Genomic DNA, 21,489 nt, shown 5'->3' on the forward strand with positions numbered 1-21,489 from the left:
ATTTTACACATTTCAGCGAATCGGTTCTTTTGAGCAGTTCGAATAGAACGGACAATTCACTGAATCTTTTGCGTCGTGACGCAATCGCGTCCCCAAAATAAAATGTAAAAAAGCGTTTTGCTTCTCAAATAAGTTTTATTAAAGATTTATAAGCGTATCAATTCTAATTTTACGTGTTCCAGATCCATTTTAATTTGCAGCCATGATTAATCTCATAATAAATATAAATGTAATTTGCATTTACAAACTGTATTTGCATCTCTCTGCAAAATTATTTCGCATGTTTTAATTAGATTAGATACATTCTTTGTATTGCCTGTGTGGTAACTGTTGAATCAAGTGGTAAACATATTTCCAGCACGTATTTCTCCAAGTAACCTTTGGCACTATCAGAGCATTTGAAGTAGGCAGCTAGTGTGTTTTCGGCTTATCCAGACGGTTCAGTGAATCGAGAATCAGTGATTCGAGAATCGCATAGAACGATTTAGTTCGTAAACGAATTGTTAAAAGTCAGATAAACTTTGTTAAAAGTTTAAGAGAAAAGGACGATCCCTGGTAGGAAGTACTACTAAAGAGGTCGTTTAGTACAGAAATATTAGTGCAAGTGCTTGTATTTTTTTATACTACATTGAAAGTAATAGCCTATGTGTCCTGTGGAGTGTCATTATGACCAGCATGTTAAAAGTAAAATTTCTTAAACAAGATATATGGATAGAGCATTATGAGTGAAAAATGATTCTTATTCAATGTTGTTTGAATAAATCTGGCATAAGATACTCACTTGAACCAACATTTACTTTAGTATGATGTGGCGACTGGTATCAAAGTACATACACTACAATTTCAAATCAGTGAATGTTTGGCAATAAATCAGATAAACAAACATTTCATTTGGAAACATATACCACAGTAAATTTAATGGAAGAAAATCGAAGTATAAATCAGCTCTGCATTTATTTATAAACAATGTCTGTAAGTATGAAATAGTAGAGTTAAATATAAAAAAAAATTAAAATCTCCAAAAAAGTGTACCAGCGAGTAAATATTACCCATTATCTGGTCATTGATTATATGAACCAATAACAGTGCAATTAAAAAGATACTTCAGAGTTCAAAGTTAGCTAAAGTTATTTCCTCTTAAAAATATAACCTTGGGTATGAATTTTCTGTACACTATGTAAATAATAACATTATATAAAACAAAAAAAACATACAAATAATGAAAATCAAATAAGTTAAAATTGCAGGATGCATTGAGTTTATATACAGTGGCAGACATACATCCCCTCTATAAACCTATGAACAAAACAACCAATGTAACTGAAAATAAAAAGTCATAAAACATAGTGGATATTCTGAAAATAGTAGGTGACTAGCTGTCATCCCTTCTGTCATTTTACCGCTCAAGCCTGTTGGACAGAGCTGTTAGCACTTCATCAAACTTTGAATAACGTTCATCTTTATTTCTTTCCACTCCACGGCTTCCCCACAGGAGACGCATCTGAAACTCTGTGAGGAAGACCTCCAGAACATCTGCTTCCTCCTGAAATCCTGCAAATGAAAGATTCACAACATTATATACACCTGACCTAAAACATAACCTTTAAGTTCAACTGGGTGTTAAATGAATGACATTTAATTTAAAACATGCCAGTTTTATGCTTATTTGACTTTAAAGTAGACATGGTTCAATAAATGCAGTTATTTATGTCTTTATCAAAAGTATTCTAAATATCCCTAAAATTCTGTACCCATTGTTTATGTTATAAAGCCATTACCCTGCAGTTTGGCCTCAGCATTAGCACTGAAGATCCTCCCGTTGCACGCAATCGTGCGTGCAGCATCCAGATGGCTCAAGACCATGGCCACTCCAGTGTCTGCACTTTCCCATGACTCTGACTCCTCAAGAGCCACAACATTTCGTTCAAGAAGAGACAGCAGAGGGAGCACATGCGGAAAAGTTGTGCCTGTGGGTCTACTTATCTCTGAAAGAGAGATTAAAGTTGTCACTAGAGAATTTGCAATGGTAAGCTAAAATTTTAAAGCAACCTCATGTAACAGACAGAATATGAATAAATTAGAATGTGTGAATGAATACCTTCTTCGTCATTCATCATCCTCATTGAGGGTCTAAGGGTTTTCTCATAAAGGACAGCACTTTCTGTGTACTTCTGGCGTAAAATCATCCATGTCTCATTCAAGCGAGCAATCTGAAAAGAAGAAGACTGATTGATTAGAATGTTATAAAGAAATGTATTTATAATTATCAATTTGTTTTTTTATTCACTTATTTTTATTCATTAGAATTGTATTGATATATTTTTCCTCATGCTTTCATGCAGAGAAATGCTTTCATCAGTCTTCCTAACCTGTGGTAATTCAAGGCATTTCATAACTGTGGCAAAGCCAAACAAATTGCCCAAATTGCTCTTGAGTTCAGAGGCCAGACAGATGGCTCTATGCAGGAGGGTGGCTCTTTCATCAGCACTGCCTGTGCAACCCAGCAGCTGAACAGCCAGCATTATGGACATAGTGTGGAACCTGAGGGGCGAGAAAGAGTTGTTTGCTGTCATTGCTGTAATCCCAGGTATCAAGACTTGTATGACTTAATATAATGTAAATGTTTTCACTTACTGAAATATGTAGTAGAAAACCCATTAAAGATTTATGTTATTTAAAAATCTACATTGTTTTGTACATATTTTGGACTATGAAGGGCTGCCATTATTTTGATGATGTGAAATGGTTGCACTCGGTGAGCTACTGGTGCTACCTGTTGCTATTTTTGCTGCAACACATAAAATAAAATACTGATACAATGCCACAATGTGTGACTTTTGGTAGCAATTTTCAGTCGAAGGGCAACAAGAGAAGCAGTGTAAGTCTTCACTGCTTTCCTAGCAATATAAAAGGAGAAAAGAATGGGAAGATGTCTGTGAACTAATAAAACTTCCTAAAGACCCACATCTTTGTTCTCTACACTTTAGCGCTGATACTTCTGAGGCTTTTAGTAGACCACAGCTACTGAAAGAGCTTACAAATGGCAGAGACAAGAAATGCTAGATGCCATCCTGACAGGATGTAAACATACCAACGGCTGTCATGATGCCATAGCCACTGAAGGAGTTCTCAGTGCGGATTTCACTCGATATCTGGGAGCATTTACACTCCTTGAGGGGAAAAATCAGTGCTACGGCAACTGGTTTAAGTCTGTGCTTATATCCACTGTCATCTGTAAGCTCTTTCAGTGGCTGTGGCTACTAAAAGCCTCAAAGGCATCAGGGCTAAAGTGAAAAAAACAAATACACAGCTCTTAAGAAGTTTTATTTGTCCACAGGCTACTTCCCATTGTTTTCTCCTCATCTCTAGGAAAGCAGTGGAGACTGACATTGCTTCTCTTGTTGCCCTTCAGCTGAAAATTACAACCAAAAGCCGCACAATGTGGCATCGTATCAGTATTTTATTTTATGAGTTATGTTGCCATAAAAATAGCAACATGTAGCGCCAGTAAATCACAGAGTGCAACCATTTGACATCATGTAAATAATGGTGCCACCCATAGTCCAAAACATGTATAAAACAATGTGGATTTTTTAAAAATTGTAAATCTTGCATGGTATCTACTACATATTTCAGTAAGAGACATCATTTACATTTCTTTTAATGTAAAGGTTGTAATCTCACAGAAAGAACTGATCGGACAAAGTAGGAACCAACCTTTCAAGCAGATCTTGACGGAGAAGATGTCCATGTGGGAGGGTAAGTAGCTCCAATCCTGAACTCACTCCCATTCCTTTCATCATATCATCAGACGTTTCCAGAATTCGAGCAACCTGCAGAGTGAAGGTTAGTTATCTTGTTATTTAAGTGCATCATTTTCTTATTTGCAGTACATAACATGCTTGAAAAAAGTTGTAATATTTCACTGTACAATAAAACCTATTTTAGTAAACAATAAAAAGACTGAATAATAAGCTGGTCATGTGTGTAAATGAACACAGCTGTGCTTGACTCTGAAATATTCAGCACATATGCATATGTGATTTCACTAAGCCATATTGCGATGTTGGTTTTATTTCAATTAATTGTGCAGCCCTAATAAATTTCAGTTTACAAACATTTAAACTTACCATGCAGTCAACTTTGGTGATATGCATTGCCATTGTATTTGTATCCGTTTCAAACAGGATGTCCTTTACTTTTTTCAGTATTCTGGTCTCCAGAGGTTTATTTTCTGGGGGCATCAGTGGTGACTGGTACGTACTAGGTCTGAAACAGGAAACTGTGTCCGTGATGAAAGGCACTAAATAATCCTCATCGTACTCTTCTCTGCAGTCCAGAGTCTGCATCTCATGTCTTACAAAGGGATGATTTGTATCCACAGGGTCAGCTTGAGAAATCGCTGGGTCATTTTGGGGATGGTTTGCTTCTCTGTTGTTTTGATGGGAGTGTGTCATGGAGGACAGAAGATGTACTGTTGGCTCCAAATAGATGAGAGTGTTTTCAGGGGGAGATGAACAAAGGCGTATTTCACTGGACTTTTGGAGAACAGGTGATGAAGGAACTATCACAAACTTCCTGTTTTCAGAGGGGCTTCGTCGCCGCCTGGCCACTAGAGACAAAAGCAGATGCACAGTCACAATGCTATTCTCGTACTTACTAGTTTTACTTGATTTGATGGGAAATGAATCTTACATGTGCTCATTATTATAGGGGAAGTTGATACCACAACGCGCTGCTCCACGGTGCTATCAAAACTCCTCACAATGTCACTGTGGAAAACAGTACAGGACAAACATTTATCAAAACAAAACCTAATCATTTACAGGATGAGATTTATGTACATTTTTTATGCTTTTGGCAGAAGCCTCTTACATTTCTATTTGTATTTTAAAATGCTATTTATTCCTGTGATGCAAAGCTGAATTTTCAGCAGTCATTACTAACCTGAATAAGATGTTTCACATAAAATGTGTTTACACAAGAGAAAATAATAGTTGAATTTATAAAAACAACCCTGTTCAAAAGTTTACATACACTTGATTCTTAATACTGTCTTGGTACCTGAATGATCCACAGCTGTTTGTTTTTTTTTTGTGATAGTTGTTCATGAGTCCCTTGTTTGTCCTGAACAGTTAAACAAATTCTTTGGTTTTTCAGCTTTTTTGTGTATTTAAATCCTTATCAGCAATGACTGTATGATTTTGAGATCCATCTTTTCACACTGAGGACAACTGAGGGACTCATATGCAACTATTACAGAAGGTTTAAATGCTCACTGATGCTCCAGAAGGACGAAAAATTACACACACAATAAGAAAAATGTACACATCTTCATTCTGTTCAAAAGTTTACACCCACAGCTCTTAATGAATTGTGTTTCCTTTTGGAGCATCAGTGAGCGTTTGAACCTTCTGTAATAGTTGCATATGAGTCCCTCAGTTGTCCTCAGTGTGAAAAGATGAATCTCAGAATCATACAGTGATTGTTGGAATGGGTTCAATACACAAAAATGCTGAAAAACCAAATAATTTGTGGGACCTGAAGGATTTTTCTGAAGAACAGTGGCCAGTTCAACTGTTCAGGACAAACAAGGGACTCAGGAACAATTAGCATTGGAAAACAACAACAACAACAACAACAACAAAAAACAGCTGTGGATCATTCAGATAACAAGACAAGAGATTTAGAAATCAAGTGCATGTAAATTTTTTAAAAAGGGTCATTTTGATAAATTAAACTATAATTTTCTCTTGTGGACCACATGTAAAAATCTTTTTATGTGAAATATCTTATTCAAGTCAGTACTAAATCAAAAATAACATGCATTTTGTATGATCCCTCTTATTTTGATAAAATAATTAACATTTTGCAGATTCTGCAAGGTGTATGTAAACTTTTGACTTCAATTGTATATACATATATTGGTGTATGTAATGGTATATCAACGACTGATTTTTTGAAGATTTTCTATCATAAAACTCACCTCTGCGGTCTTATCAGCTCAATTTCCAAAGCCTCTGTCACAGTTATGCTTTCCCTCTTCATTTGGCTTCCCTTCTGTCTGGTTGGTGAGTTTGCCGGACTGTTCTCCACACTCGGAAGCCCAAACATGGTTTCTAGGTGTCTTAGCGGAAGTGTCCTGTTAACTGGTGAGTAAATGTAGGCACCGCTCTGCTTTGTCAGGGGCCTTTTATTTCCAACATAGGAATGAACCAGCACTGGCACAGAATCAAATGCTTCCTTCTCCAGAATGTACTGCGCTCGAGTATGTGTGTCATAAGATCTGAGCAGAACCTTGTGGATGAGGAAATGAAGAGCTTTCTGGTTCCAGCAGCAGGTTAAGACATAGTCTCCAATGCTGGTGAGGGAGTCACGCACTAGAAAATCCCCATCCCGTTGCACAAGAGACTCAGACACCTGTAAAAAGCCATTATTAGGTCATACAATACATAATGTACATCATATTAATATGTATTTGGAGATGAGGAAACACTAGTCAAAACCAAGAACATTTAAATATGTAAGAAGGTTCTTTATTAGTATCTTTGGTTCTATGAACAATTTTTAAAGGGACAGTTCACCTAAAAATGAAAATTCTGTTATTAATTACTCATCCTCATATTGTTTCAAATCTGTAAGACCTTCATTAATCTTCAGAAACACAAATGAAGATATTTTGGATACTCTCGTGAACACGCATCAAAGATTGTTGTTGAAGTTGTTGAATAAAGTTGTTATTTTTGTTTTCTTTGTGCAAAAAAAGTATTTTCGTAGCTTTATAAAATTAAAGTTGAAACACTGATGTCACATGGACTATTTTATCAATGTCCTTACTACCTTTTTGGGCCGTGAACATGTCAGTTGCATTGCCGTCTATGCCGGGTCAGAAAGCTCTCGGATTTTATCAGAAATATCTTTATTTGTGTTCTGAAGATGAATAAAGGTCTTACAGGTTTGGAACAACATAGGGGTTTATTTTAGGGAACCAAAAATGGTTCTAAAATGGCACTGCTCAGAAAATATCCTTTTGGAACCTTTATTTCTCCATAAAGATATTTACAATCTCACCTCCCAGGGTATGCGACCATGGTACCAGCCATGACTTGATAAGTTACAGCTGCTCAATTTCAGCTCTTGTTCCAACTCCTGCTTTAATTTGTCTGACGGGGAATTCAGTTGGCATGTCTCTTTAGAAAACTAAAGAAAATAAAGTGATGAGATACCATAACAACAAAGAAATCATGAGAAACTTCCTATGGAACTAATGACTAACACCTTCATTGCGGCTCTCAGCTGTTAAGGTGACATCATTGTGTTTACTGTTCCTAACAGGCTAATATATCACTGCACTAATATATTATTACTTACAGCATTGTGTAGAGTCTCACAAGCACCAACTATCCCCCATTATCCAATATATTTATATGTTCATCTGGAGCAATAAAACTGATAAAAGTGCACTTAAATGATGGGAAAACGCCCTGCATGTTAAGTAACCATTGTGCAGAAAGACAAACGACAGTAATGGTGAAAATACTGTTTTTTTTTGTTCTAGAGGCTACAACAGAACTACCAGTGGTACAATGTGAAACATCTCTATGTAAATGTGAGTCCGTTTTCAGTTGCTCTAAAATAAACAGCAACATTTGGCACAGTTGGTTGCCTACAGTAACCCTGTTTGTCCTCAACCATTCTGAAGACATGGGCAGCAGTCCAAGACCTTTTGTGCCACCCATCCTAATTCAATTAGAGTTTAATGGCTAAGCTCTTGGAATCCTTTGTGACTAACAAAATAGCCTTCATAATGCGGCCATTTTTATCTTTAATAGTCAATGCTCATTATTTTTGCCAAACGTTAATGAGGTAATAAAATAAAAATTTTGTGTTTCATTTGTCCCAAACCTGTATGGGTTTCGTTCATATGCTGAATGCAAAAGTAGATCTTTTGTAGAATATTGATAACTAAACAGTTCAGTTCCCACTGACTTCTATTGTACGGACAAAAAAATACAATGGAAGTCATGGAAGGTATGAACAATCTACAAATTATCTTCTTTTGTGTTCCACAGGAAACAAAATCATACAAGTTTGGAATGTAAATGATGACATCATTTTCATTTTTGTGTAAACTATGACTAAAAGACAAGTTTCACCTTGACAATGTCACAATGTCACTCTGAAACTGAAGTTAATATATTACAAGTATCACACAGTAGCCTACCTTTACATAAACTCCACTGTTTTCCATGTGATCCGAATGCCTGTAAATGCAGAACAAATTACAAAATTAGACCAGTGTGGTAACCGATGTCAAAATGCGGTAATGCGCAATGATTCATGTGTTTGTTTCTGAGTGGAAACACTTATTCATAAGCAAAACTTTAAATAAGAGTATGAAGTGACAGGCAGGTGGCTTCAAGGCAGGAAACTGTCACAGGAAAACACATCCTGCTCTTTCCCATGACCGCTATATCCTCTGTGTATTAGGGGACGCATTGACACAGTTTAGTATATTAACTGCAGGACCACAGATACATCCGACAACACCCAGTTACAGCCTGCTGTGTCCATTCCCAAACAAAAAGCCTCCATGCCAGACAGCCTGAATATCTTAGCGATTACAACACCAGTTCCCTCTCACGGTTTCACAATCAGATATTTAACGTTCCGTACTAAGCAGAGCCTCCTGGACTGAAAAAACAGCAGTTAAAAACAAAAAGTTAAACACATTCCTCGACACACAGTCAGACAAATACCACAAGTCTCATTGTTTTCCAGTACAAATATAGAGGTATAAATATAGAACACACAATTTTTCTTACCTCTAACATCAATCTCACTTCTTTTTTTGTTTATTCTTGGTTACATTTGGTTTGCTACATTTGGTTTGATTTTTGGTTAGACTCAATGCCAAAAACAATTTTGTTTGCTTAAAACAGATTTATTTATTTTATTTTTTTTAAATACTGGAAAGTGTTTAACACAGTAATAAACACATAATAAATATAAAGTAATAAAAGTAATAAACACATAATAAAAGACACTTTAATACCTTTACATTGTAAATCACGTCACCTAAACAACCTTTTAACAACCATAAACGAACTTCCCACCAGAAAAGGATTCTCAGAAAGTAATTCTCCTCTACAAAACATTTCCCAGACACTTGTTTTCAGTACGAAATGCCTCCACAAATACGATCTACCCGATATAATAGGATGAGGATGAGCACGCTTTGTTTGTTTCGCTGCTTTCCTCAGTGAAATCATTTAGAAAATGACATGCAGCATATCAAAAAGCATGTGGTATAAACATAACAGAAGACACTTAAACACTTAATAATAATAATATGTAGCGACGTTAAGCTGACGTTTCCTAAACAACATTTTAACAATTATTAAATAACCTCCTACCAGAAAGGGATTCTCACCAAAGTCATTCTCATCTATAAAACACTTGTTGTTCCTCCACCAGTGCGACATGCGATATGACAGGATAAGGATGAGCACGTACTCTACGCACGTTGTTTCTCTGTGTTGTTCTCTGTGATCTGTTCTCGCTGTGTTGTCTAACGGAATCCCAATGGAACTGTAGGAATGTCAGACTCTGAAAGCTGAGCGCGAAAACAGATTTCCAAACGGCAGTTACATAATGAGCAGTCAGACTCCCCTCCCCGAACCTCTCTGCTCCTCTCAGACATCCATAAACAAGCACCATCTATCACTACAATCACAAAAGACTTACTGGCAATGTAAGTTTACCGTGACATGTGACTGCTTACTTGTTAGTTTAGAGAAAATGCAGCTTCTGCGATTAGTTTTATAATAAGATGACCTGAAAAGTTCAACATTCAAAGTAAATTTGTAATATCTCACCTCAGCGCTCAGTGTAGAACTCACTGCTATTGAATTTCACTTTCATTATGTTTTATAGTTGTTTAAATGACCTTAGCTGTCATAAACCACTACTAACCCATGGTCATGAGGCTTATCCCGCTGCATGATCCGCGGTGAATGACAGAGTCCATATCATTGTCACGTTCTTTGACACGCAGCGCGTCTATTATTCTTTGCTACAATGTTGCAGTGTCTTCTGATGACGTTTTTTTCTGTATGTTTCTCACCCCTCCCCCTACAACTTGGCAATTCCATCATACTCACAAAATGCCTGTTATTGTACGCCAAAAGCGTTTGTTTAGACAGTTCAGCAATACCAGCTGAAGACCCGCAGATGCCTATGGTCTCATTCAGATCATTGTATTATTCCCTGTGCCAGTCCCTGAGTGGGCCAGCTTGCAGATAAAGCACAGAAAGCTTTTATTAAACTTAAATATACATTTAGAATTTTTAAAAAGGCAAAATGAACGAAACATATAAGGCTAACACTGTTATAAATCATTAACTATATAAAAAAATGTCAATCCACACCTGTCCACTCTCATGAAACTCATACAGAGTTTTGGTTGAGAATACACTAATTTAATATATGGATTATTTATAGCTTTGTAAATAAAAAGGGGAGTTTCTGAAGGACAACTTAGGAAATTGCAACAGATATGTGATCAGTATATAGTGTAATGAAAATTCTCAGAAATATGTGAGGATGTGAACAACGAGAATGAGTCTTTTTCAACAGTCATGCACTTTTGAAACTACGCCCATGTGATCCTCAGGTCAAACTGGACCCACATTAAAGGGATAGTTCACCTAAAAAAGAAAATTCTGTCATTAATTACTCACCCTCATGTCGTTCCAAACCCGTAAGACCTTCGTTCGTATTCAGAACACAAATTAAGATATTTTTTGATGAAATCCAAGAACTTTCGGACCCTCCATAGACAGCAACGTAACTGAAATGCTCCCAGGCCCAGAAACATAGTAAGGACATTGGACATCGGTTGGTGCAACTGTAATTTTATGAAGCTACGAGAATACTTACAAGAAAACAAAAATAATGACAAAAATGTGCTTGGTGCTGCACCTTGTTTACGTGCAAAGAATGCACGTGCATACATCGTGGTACTCTCGGTAATGGTGGAAGATGATTACTTGATTGATTACGTCCTAACTAGCGTTGCTATCTATGCAGGGTCAGAAAGCTTTTTCATCATCAGTTTTCATCAAAAATATCTCAACTTGTGTTCCAAAGGTGAACAAAGGTCTTACAGATTTGGAACAGCATGACGGTGAGTAATTAATGACAGAATTTTCATTTGCGGGTGAACTATCCCTTTAAAATCATTAAAAATCATTAAACAGGGTAAACAGGCTGAACTTTAAACAGACTTTTAATTATAAAAAGTCTTGCATTTATAATATTCCACATATTTTATAACAACCTGTGCTAACTGAAGTGTGAATCGTTTTACAATGGTTAGAGTTTAATAGAGTTACAAAATAGTTTATGCACATGCTTTGCACATTCGTCAAAACAAATCCAGTCTTCCACAATATTTCAAACTTTTGGTTTCAGTATAACAGTGTTTAGGAAAGTGCTGTAGTGATATATTTGTTGCTATGTTTAAAAAAGACAACATCCAATGGGCCTTTTACCTCAGGTGACCTTAAGCCCCATTGTGATCTATCATAGAGAACAGTATAGTCTATGCAGGAGTGGGTAAATGTTAGTAAATGTAAATATTCTAAGTTTAATTTTGATTAATACAAAAAAACAGACTAATTCATAAATCTTTACATACAGTCTGACAAGTACAAGCCAAGTAAAAAGTTAAAAAGCACAGTCTCTTTCTCTCTCTCCATATATCATTTTATCATTTAGGTTGAGTTTGTTTACCTTCTTTAACATGAAGTAACACTTCTGAAGCGTTTATTAATCTTATATCAAATATTAGAAAACTCTGTCAAATTAGCAAACGACGGCATACAACTCAGCTTTCAATCAAAAATGAAGTGAAAAGTTTGGCCCAAACATCTTTGTATAATTTTTTCAACAATTTTAGGTTTTAAAAGTCTGTGAAAAGCACAATGTGTTCTCCCGCACGTCTCTGCGCAGCTCATGACTCACAACTAAACCTCACGTCCATGGCAACAAGAAACAATTGCATTTGCAAGTTTGTACCTTTCAGACTGTTTCGTTTAAAGCACGTAAAAGTCCAATGCCTCCCAAAAAGAATGGAAAAGGGACCGGAGATAAATCGCCTAAAAAGGAAAGTATGAATCCTGAGCAGAAAAATGAAGAAGAACTGACGGAAAATGACAAAAACTTTTACCGGGCTCAAATACGCGATTTGGAGGAGCGACTGGAAAGGTCAGAGAGTATATGCAAGTTATCACGACCCTGTTTTACATGGCTGTTTGTTGTTACATAACAGCAAAGTTAAAGTAAGACTAAATACTATTTAAATACTATTTATCTGCTAAAAAAACGCAACACAAAAAACAAAACGCGTTTGTATGTTAATGTAGTAACTTCAATCCAAAGCAATGTTGACGTGCGCACCAAACACTCACCTCATGATAATGTTGAGTTGCCAAGATGATTGAAGTATCAGTATCTTTAGATTTAAGTATAGCCACAAGATTATATTCACATCATATCGCAGCAGAATTCACTCATTTACTGTGTGTTTAGGTCATTCGTGTAGCTCATGTCTGTGCCCTTGAGGAAACTGAAATGAAATAGACTTTGGATTATTATCTTTTAATAATTAACCAGGCAACATACTTCAACAAATATGTCATACCCTCTGCAGGAAGCATACAAGTTATTAATAACTGTGACCTTGTCTTGTGTATTGCAGATACCAGCAAAAATGTGATGAATTGGAGGTTCAAGAAAAGGACTTACACTCAAAGATCAATAATGTGGAGAAAGAGAAGAAAGACATAGTCCTCTACCTGAAACGCACACTGGCTCAAAAAGAAGATGAGCTGATTGATCTGGCTGAGACGTTATCAAGAAACCAGCAAGCTCAAGAGGCTGAGAGGGAGTCCTTTGAGTTACAACTGAGCCTGCTTAGACACGAACTTCAGGAAAATAAGGAAAAATTCACATCGGAGAACATGGCGCTTGGTATACAAGCTTTTGAGCAGTTACATATTCACTTAGAATACAAACATTTAAAATGTCACATTGATTTTTAAGGTCTTAGCTGTACTGCTATGTCAGTGTGAGGCATTAAATTATATTAAATCATATAAGTGCCTGGTATTAATAAATGCATCTTTCAATCCATCATTAATTAAAATGTGTTAACCTTTTTGCGTTTAGCTGGTAAGCTGGCATCTTTGGAAGAGTTTTCTATGCAGAGAGAGAATCTCATGGCTGAACGCAGGTCTTTGGAAGAGCAGCTTCAAAAGCAAAAAGAAGAACATCAAGCACAAATCTATAATCTGGAGAAAAAAGCTGTACTGGACAATGACAGGTGAGCATTTTCATACTCATTGTTCAGAGATCAAGGTCATGGGAGGTGCCTTCTTAGATGAATATGCCTGGATCAAGACTGGTTTCCATTCATCTTCTGTTTTCAGTGAATGATTGCAATATAAGGCCTTACAAAGAGGCATTTGTTCAATGCACAAGTGGATCTGTTGCTTGGTATGTATGTATAGTACCGCATTCAAAAAACACTAAGGTTCTTTTAAATCCTTGGGCTCGCTTTGTTGTTGAGATTTTTTAGCCTCTCAGCTTTCAGACAGGAACACACACATTATATGAATAAAAGAATCAACTGTGTTAAAAACTGATACAACTCTTGATTTTAATAGGGTCATTCCAGGTCAACTCAACAAGGACCCCAGCTCAAATTTAGCTAACATTTCTTCTGAAGAAGACAGACATGTATAGTGATAAAAGCCAAAATATTAAATGTCATGGACGAATATTTATTGAGTTATCCACTTTTTTGTAGAGGGAGGTCAAAATGGTCAAATTTTCACCTAGAATTCAGAGTCAAGTTACAGGGGGGTAAAATGACTTCAGAAAGATGGCAGCATCATTATCTTATTTTTACACAGAGATTGGTAGTTCTGTTAGTAAAATCTGTTGACTTTAGCTATCTTTGTTGCATTATGTGCCAATGGTGACCATTCAAAAATAGGGAGCCAGCACTTTTCAAGTTTTTTTCTAAGGTTTGCATGCCTGTAACTCATGCAGTATTAAAGATATTTTAATGCCCTTTTAGATATTGGGTCTTAACAAACTTTCCTTTGGCATATTTATTTAAATCGCCTAAAAATTAAAAAATTCTGTACCAGAGATATTGAAATTTCAATATGGCTCCAGGAGTCAATTGTTAAAATGTACACATTTTCAGTGGTCAAACCCCAATGTGGGTCAGTTTGAAAAAATATGATTGAAAATATTTCTTTTAAAGAGGAATGTCTGTAACTTCTGTCAAGACAACTGCATTGAACATAAGTGCCATAAATATTCTTTTTCCAATGTTTTTGTGCCTATAACTCAAGAAATATTAAAGATATTGCAATATGATTTTAGATTCCAGTTGTTAATACACTTTTCTTTTGTAATCTTAATTTTCAAGGCCCTACATCAGGGATAGGCAAAGTCGGTCCTGGAGTGCCGATGACCTGCAGAGTTTAGCTCCAACTCTAATCAAGCACACCTGAACAAGCTAATCAATGTCTTCAGAATTACTAGAGCTACCGGCAGGTGAGTTTTTTTTCAGGGTTGGAACTAAACTCTGCAGGACATCGGCACTCTAGGACCGACGTTGCCTATCCCTCCCCTGCATCATTCAGTCCTAGAGATACAGGGATTTCAATAAGGCTCCATATGAAGGGTTCAGATGCAGAAGCCGTATTCTTTAAAACGGATTTCTTTAAAATTAGCATTTCTTTCTGCCTACTTTGTATAGGTTTCTAAGTAAGTACTGGTACTTCGCATTGGACTGAGGCTGGAATTTAGCGAGTTTGAAGTAAAAGTATTTGATGGATGTATAATATGTGTCAAGAGCATTCACTCAGTATCATTATCTCATTTTTGACCGAGATGGCTTTTTGCTGGTTTTGCATCTGAACTCTTCATATACAGATTGTTGAATTTTCAGTGGTCGAAAACCAAATGTTGGTCACTTTGTATATAGCTGATACTTATTTTATTTAAAAAACAATGTCTGAAGAAGAAATAATGTTGAAATTAGAATTGTATCTTGTTTCCTTCTATCAAAACAATTGTATAGAACATACTAAAAAATAGCAAAATAAAAGTTTTGACACAGAATGACCCATTAGTAAATGTTAAAATTAACATGAACTAAGATTAATAAATGCTTTAGAAGTATTTATCATAGTTAGTTTCTACTAACAAATGTTAATAAATGGAACCATATTGTGAAGTGTTATTAATTATTTTAAACATTTATATTTAAAAATATTTTTCTCACCTTCAGCTGCTCCCGTTAGGGGTCGCCACATGGAATTATCTGTCATAATTGGCAAAGGTTTTATGCCGGATTCCCTTGCTGTTAACTTTAAATGTATGCCCTCCAAAAGGGAAACGCCCTAGAAAAGTGGGGGTCTGGACAATATTGGCATGAATCCTTTTTAATTTGTGATAATTTTGCACTGATAAGGGCAATCAATTGTTGAAGCTATTAAAGTGTGCTGACCCAAAAATCTTTTAAAACCTGGGCCAAGTGTAAACCAGTAACCAGGCATCACAGCTGGCAAAGGGTCTTGTCTGACTTTGACATGTATATATTGCCATTATTATGTAATCAAAAAAAAAATGATTATTGCTGGTCTTCAATGATAATGTATTTAATGTATTTGCACCAAAAAATGATAAGGATTTATGCTGATATCATCCAAAACCACACTTTGCCAGGGGTGTTTCCAAACTTTTGGAGGGCAGTGTATATTTTAAAGGGATAGTTCACCCAAAAATGAAAATTCTGTTATTGCTTACTCAGTCTCATGTCGTTCCAAACCCATAACCTTTGTTCATCTTAGGAACACAAATTAAGATATTTTGATGAAATCCAAGAGCTTTCTGACCCTGCATAGACAGTGACAGAACTACCACATTCAAGGCCCAGAAAGGTAGTAGTTAAAATAGTCCATGTGACATGTGGTTCAACCTTAATTTTATAAAGAATACATTTTCTACAATCAGAACGTCCGCTCCCGTGTCATCATTACCACATGCACGCATGGTGCTCTCGTGAACGTGGGTTGAAGACTGACAGGAAAGAGAAGAAATTGTTGAATAAAGTCATTATTTTTGTTTTCATTATGCACAAAAAGTATACTCGTAGTTTCATAGAATTACCATTTAACCACTGATGTCACATGGACTATTTTATCAAAGTCCTTACTACCTTTCTGGATCTTGAACGTGTCAGTTGCATTGCTGTCTATGCAGTGTCGATAAGTCATCAGATTTCATAAAAAATATCTTAATTTGTGTTCTGAAGATGAATGAAGGTCTTACAGGTTTGGAACAACATGAGGGTGAGTAATTAATGACAGGATGTTTGGGTGAACTATCCCTTTAAATATAAAGTTGGCAAAAAAAACATAAATGTGTTTAAAATACTACATTTTAAATTGACTTTTTTTGGCTGCTGCAGGCTAAAAAAAGAAATGCTGCAACATGTTGCTGCTGTAGCAGCTGAATTTCGGCGAGTTTCAGACCAGAAAATGCCCGAGACGACAAAGAGGGCCATGCAAGAAAACCTCTCTGTGACAGCTCAACTTCAGCAGCTCTCAGACAAGACCAAGGAGCTGCTGAGAGAGAATGATGATCTACGAGCAAGAGAAAAACAATTCAAAATAGAGAACGCCATTACTGAACCGCTGCTACATGAGATAACCAAGAAGAATATTGCTAATCAAAAGGTTGCCAGTTTATACATCTATACTTTCATGCATCTTTTTTGCTGTTTGGAAACAAAAGCAAAAACTAAATATAAATTTCTCTTAAGGTGGTCTATCAGTTGACAGAAAAGTGCAAGCAAATGCAGTCTGAAGTGGAGAAATGTACCAAACTTAAAGTGGAGCACCAAGAGCTGCTAGACAGCCATTCTGCAATATGCACAGAGCTTGATGCTCTCAGGTTGGACTCCTAAAGTCATTTATGAGATAATAATTTATTTTAAATACTTTTTTCAGTGTGTTTTAATAGTATTACAACCACTGTACTTACAGAAAGAAACATGCAACAGTTATAGAAGTGCTAAACCAAACAAAAGCTGAAGTTATGAGACAGAGGGAAGAGCTTGAAGAGGAAAATACGCTGAGAAAAGAGCTAAAAAGAGTTCTTGAGGAAGCAGCCGTAGCTTTAAAGGAGGCCCTTAGGGTAAGAGTGAACATAAACAGATCAATTATCATTTGGTGCTACAGCCAAGTAAATAAACAGCAGTCTTACTCTGGTTTGGTTACAGGAGGTCCCTAAAGAGGAAGACTCAGAACTGAAGATTACTGTCAGACGAAATCAGATGATGCAGAAGCTGCTGGCTGTGCTGGACAGTGCTGCAGCTTTAGGAAACGGTCCAGCTCTTACAGAGTTTGTGCCAGAGGTGACTTGCAGTCATGATCTTAAAAAACCCTCTGACATAAAAAGGTACAAATTCATTCATTTCAATTCAGTAACATGGATTAAAATGGGCATGCAACATATTGCAGCTCTAATACTAACCATATCATAATTTTGGCAATGTTATTTGAGTACTTTCATGCTTGCTTTCAACTCCAGACCAAGTGAACTCCTGCAGAAATCCACTTCACGTCTTTCTCATTTCAAAACTGGAGACCTTGGGTTGGTCCCTCGCAAAACACACACTACATCAAAGTTAGGAAATCTGTCTAGGAGTGCTTATACATATGTACATAAGTAAGTATATGGGTAATGGCACATCAACAGCACACACAGCATGTGATCATGAATACAAAAAACATGAAATATTGTTAATAGTGCAGCAGATAACTTTTGATGAACCAATTTGACTGTTTTCTTGTCTTTTAGGAAACAATCAAATAATAAATGACTGGTCATACTTGTGGGAGTTTTTTTTTTTTTTTTAAAATAATGTATTGTTAATTTTAAATCATTCCAAATTTCATTGTTGTTTTCATATCTTGTCACTAGGTGGTAGTGTTGTATCATGATGAATAAATAAGTAACGCTGGCCTGAAATTGGAATAAAGTGTCTTTTTTATAAAGAAAAGTGATGTGTACTAATCTTCCTTTATGTAAAAAAGTTTATTCAAGTGTGCTATTAGTATACTTATTTTAAACTAAAAATAGGAAAGTATACTGTCAGTCTATATTTTAAGTACTTTTTAGAAATGTGCTTTATGTACTTATCAGAAATATACTTAAAATGACATTTAAGTATACTTGACTTATACTTAGAGAGAGTCTGAAGATATTTAAGCTATACTTGTGCTTTGAGAATCCATGTTTTCATTGTTATACGGTAGGGGGCCCTATTACATGTCTTCTGTACAGAATTTCCAAAACACAAGTGCAGAAAAAAAACCCCCCGAAACAACAGATGCTCCCACATGTAATCTAACACGAAGCATAAAACAGCACCAAAACCGTGTAACCTTATCGAATAAAAGGTCGACCCATGAAGAGGTAATAATGACTGCCAAGCTTTGGGGTGTTGATCGACTACATCTACATTTTGATTATCATTCTGAATCCAATTCAGTCTTTTTTCAGCTTTTTGTTCAAAATGTTGTTTCTTTCTTTTTTATGAAACTTACCCATATTCAAGTGTTTATAAAAAAGAATGCATGAAGCTAGAATAAAATGTTTTTGTTTACAAGCAGATACACTGTTTTTTTCTTTTGTTTTGTATGTTCAGATATTCCTATAACAAAACATATGCAAATTAATACCTAAATAGGGACATAGTAGTACACTTAAAGTATGATGTAAAGTTCACGTAAAGAAAACTTCTGAGTATACTTGCAGTATAAAACTACTAGTATTTAATTAGTAAACTATCAGTATACCCATAAGTTCACTTTTAGTATAGTTGCAGTACAAACTAAAAGCATAGATGTAAACTAGTTGTGTACTCAGTTTACTACTGTTATACTTAAAGTATACTTAAAAGTATACTTTTATATACTAGAAAGTGGGCCAATTTAGTCCCAAGGAGTGTTGAATTGGTACACTTACAAGTATACTTCTAGTACACTGATATTTGTATACTTATCACATAAAGTATGCTTAAAAATATACTTGAACTTTACTTAAGTATACTTAATAAAATAAACTTGAAGTATACTTCTTTTTGGTAAGGGTTTACTATTCTGGCTCATTAAGTGTTGTCTATAGTTATTGAATATCAAACGCTAAAATGTTTCATTTTAGAAGAAGCAGATGAGATTGTGCTTTTATACTAGCTACTAATGCAGCTTTGGAAAATATTTAAAAAATTTGCTGGTTAGTACAGTCCCATCACCCCATGCCGGTAGATGTCGTAAATACACCAGACTGGTTCTGAAAGCAGAGGGAGTCCCGAGCGAGCCGAACACGTTCTGGAATGAGAAAGAGAAAACACCTTTCTGGAAGGTCTGTGATACTGGTTCATGAGATTGCACATATTCTAGGCATCTTTCCAAGTGATGATTGAATGAAAGCAGCAGTATTTTAGCATTTACTATTCAATAATAGCATACAGTTTCATACTAGATGTCTATAAAGAAGACTAAATCATGATATGATATTTACATCGAAAGAAACGACGACAGAGCTGAACATTTCTGTCTGTATCGGAGTTCTTTTAAACCAGTGCGTTCAAAATGAGATAAACTAGTTACTAGTGTCTGCTATTAAATGGCGTAGCTGTTATCTTTGTAGCACAAACAGAAAATGCGTGGTTTAGTTTCAAACAAGAGGAGTGAAATGTTACAAATTTACCCCATAGTCTGGGTTAGTTGTAACATACCCTGGGGTGAGATGTAACATTATGCAACCAACAAGGATTAAAAAAGTATTTTGAAAGCTTTTTATTCAATACTCTTCAACATAATTGATGTGTGTTTGTGTGTTACATTACCATCATGATAATTAAACTGAATAATGAGCATTTTTAAGGTTAAGTGTTGAAGCATATTTGTTAATGTCAGACATAGCAATTGGCCATAATAAAATTGAACTTGAACACTTGAACATTTAGAGACACTCCTCGGTTTGTTTTTCTCTTCAAGACCTATATAGGCATACTGAAATTCAAAGAAACATATTAAAAAAAACTTAAAGAAAAAGTTGTAACAGGTTTCAGTGATGTTACAACTAACCCAGTCTTGTAGCCATGAACTAGCTCACCTTACAGCTACCAGCCAAAACATTAACAAGTAACAAGTTGCATGAAAAATATCTACACAGACACACAATAATCATTTAACTTGAGTTTAACTACAAAGCAGGGACTGCCATCATAAAAATAAATTAGTTTTTCTCCCCAAAATCTGCTGTGGCTCTACTTCCTCACATGTGGAAAAAGGACTAAAATGAGAATTTGTGAAATGAATTAGGTGATTTGTAACTTGTTCCTTATTTGACAAATTGAAAGTGTTACAACTGACCCGTGTTACTACTATCCCCAGTCTCCCCTGCATAAAAAAGTCACTTTTTTATAGAATCTATGGTCATGACCGAACGTTACTTGTTCATATACGTCTCTCGCAGTTCAGATTTTTCCTTCAAATATCCTGTGTTAGTAACTGTGTTTGACACTAAGTTACCTATAAGAGACAATCAGCACAATAAACAGACATGTGTTTATCACTGAACTTATTCATGTGAAGAGTAAATTTTCGCAAAGATCTGATCATGACAGAAAAGAGCAATAAATACATATTATTTAAAGGGCACCTATTATGTCCCTTTTTACAAAAATAGTAATATTGGTCTTTGGTGTCCCCAGAATGTGTCTGAGACGTTTCAGCTCAAAATACCACACGGATAAGTTATTATAACATGTGGAATATGTAATTTTTGGGGCATGTCTAAAAAAAGTGCTGTTTTGGTGTGTATCACTTTAAATGCAAATGGACTACATTTTCGCTCCACCAGTAGTTGCACTGGGGGCATTTCCCAAAAGCATCGTTAGGTAACTATGGTCATAAGTTCCCTTGAACTCTATTGGTAAGGACGGAACTTGCGAACTTGCACCCCTGATCAAGTACTTAGATAACGTACACACACAAATACGGTTAAAGCACGGGTATATTTGTAGCAATAGCCAACAATACATTGTCACAAGTCAAAATTACGGATTTTTCTTTTATGCCAAAATCATTAGGGTATTAAGTAAAGATCATGTTCCATAAAGGGATTTAGTACATTTCTTTTTCCTATCGTAAATATATCAAAATGTAATTTTTGATTAATAATATGCATTGCTAAGAATTTTATTTGGATAACTTTAAAGTCGATGTTCTTAATATTTAGATTTTTTGCACCCTCAGATTACACATTTTTAAATAGTTTTATCTTGGCCTAATACACCAGCTTTCAAATGATGTGTACATCTCAGTTTCA

At 35.7% G+C, this 21,489-nt stretch overlaps 2 protein-coding genes across 6 annotated transcripts; one reads left to right on the plus strand and one right to left on the minus strand.

The window, feature by feature from the left end:
• Positions 1 to 885: 885 nt before the first annotated feature.
• Positions 886 to 12,619, minus strand: sh2d3cb (SH2 domain containing 3Cb). 5 transcript variants are annotated; one of them, XM_051109974.1, is made up of 11 exons: positions 12,474 to 12,619; positions 8,225 to 8,264; positions 7,072 to 7,200; positions 5,987 to 6,420; positions 4,696 to 4,772; positions 4,131 to 4,612; positions 3,718 to 3,833; positions 2,370 to 2,541; positions 2,099 to 2,210; positions 1,779 to 1,985; positions 886 to 1,551 (listed from the first exon to the last, which is right to left on the minus strand). In XM_051109974.1, exons 1-11 carry the CDS (start codon positions 12,476 to 12,478, stop codon positions 1,397 to 1,399), a joined length of 1,929 nt encoding a protein of 642 aa, XP_050965931.1. In that variant the 5' UTR covers positions 12,479 to 12,619; the 3' UTR covers positions 886 to 1,396. The 5 variants fall into 5 exon arrangements, with proteins under 5 accessions (XP_050965931.1, XP_050965934.1, XP_050965933.1 ...); XM_051109977.1 differs by lacking the exon at positions 12,474 to 12,619 and adding an exon at positions 9,879 to 10,010; XM_051109976.1 differs by lacking the exon at positions 12,474 to 12,619 and adding an exon at positions 9,517 to 9,662.
• cfap157 (cilia and flagella associated protein 157) lies at positions 12,061 to 18,125 on the plus strand. Its single transcript, XM_051109978.1, has 9 exons — positions 12,061 to 12,270; positions 12,764 to 13,035; positions 13,234 to 13,387; positions 16,556 to 16,823; positions 16,910 to 17,040; positions 17,133 to 17,283; positions 17,369 to 17,547; positions 17,680 to 17,817; positions 17,950 to 18,125. Exons 1-9 carry the CDS (start codon positions 12,119 to 12,121, stop codon positions 17,969 to 17,971), a joined length of 1,467 nt encoding a protein of 488 aa, XP_050965935.1. The 5' UTR covers positions 12,061 to 12,118; the 3' UTR covers positions 17,972 to 18,125.
• The last annotated feature ends 3,364 nt before the right edge of the window (positions 18,126 to 21,489 follow it).

This window comes from Labeo rohita, chromosome 5 (genome assembly GCF_022985175.1).
Source record: "Labeo rohita strain BAU-BD-2019 chromosome 5, IGBB_LRoh.1.0, whole genome shotgun sequence".
Lineage (NCBI taxonomy): Eukaryota > Metazoa > Chordata > Actinopteri > Cypriniformes > Cyprinidae > Labeo > Labeo rohita.

Coding starts and splice junctions, on each gene's coding strand:
- cfap157 (XM_051109978.1), top strand. CDS start 12,119: ATGCCTCCCAAAAAGAATGGAAAAGGGACCGGAGATAAATCGCCTAAA. Junction 13,036..13,233: donor ATCGGAGAACATGGCGCTTG/GTATACAAGCTT, acceptor TTTTGCGTTTAG/CTGGTAAGCTGGCATCTTTG. Junction 16,824..16,909: donor AGAATATTGCTAATCAAAAG/GTTGCCAGTTTA, acceptor ATTTCTCTTAAG/GTGGTCTATCAGTTGACAGA.
- sh2d3cb (XM_051109973.1), bottom strand. CDS start 9,448: ATGAGAATGACTTTGGTGAGAATCCCTTTCTG. Junction 2,211..2,369: donor AATGCCTTGAATTACCACAG/GTTAGGAAGACT, acceptor TCTTCTTTTCAG/ATTGCTCGCTTGAATGAGAC. Junction 1,986..2,098: donor GATGATGAATGACGAAGAAG/GTATTCATTCAC, acceptor TCTCTCTTTCAG/AGATAAGTAGACCCACAGGC.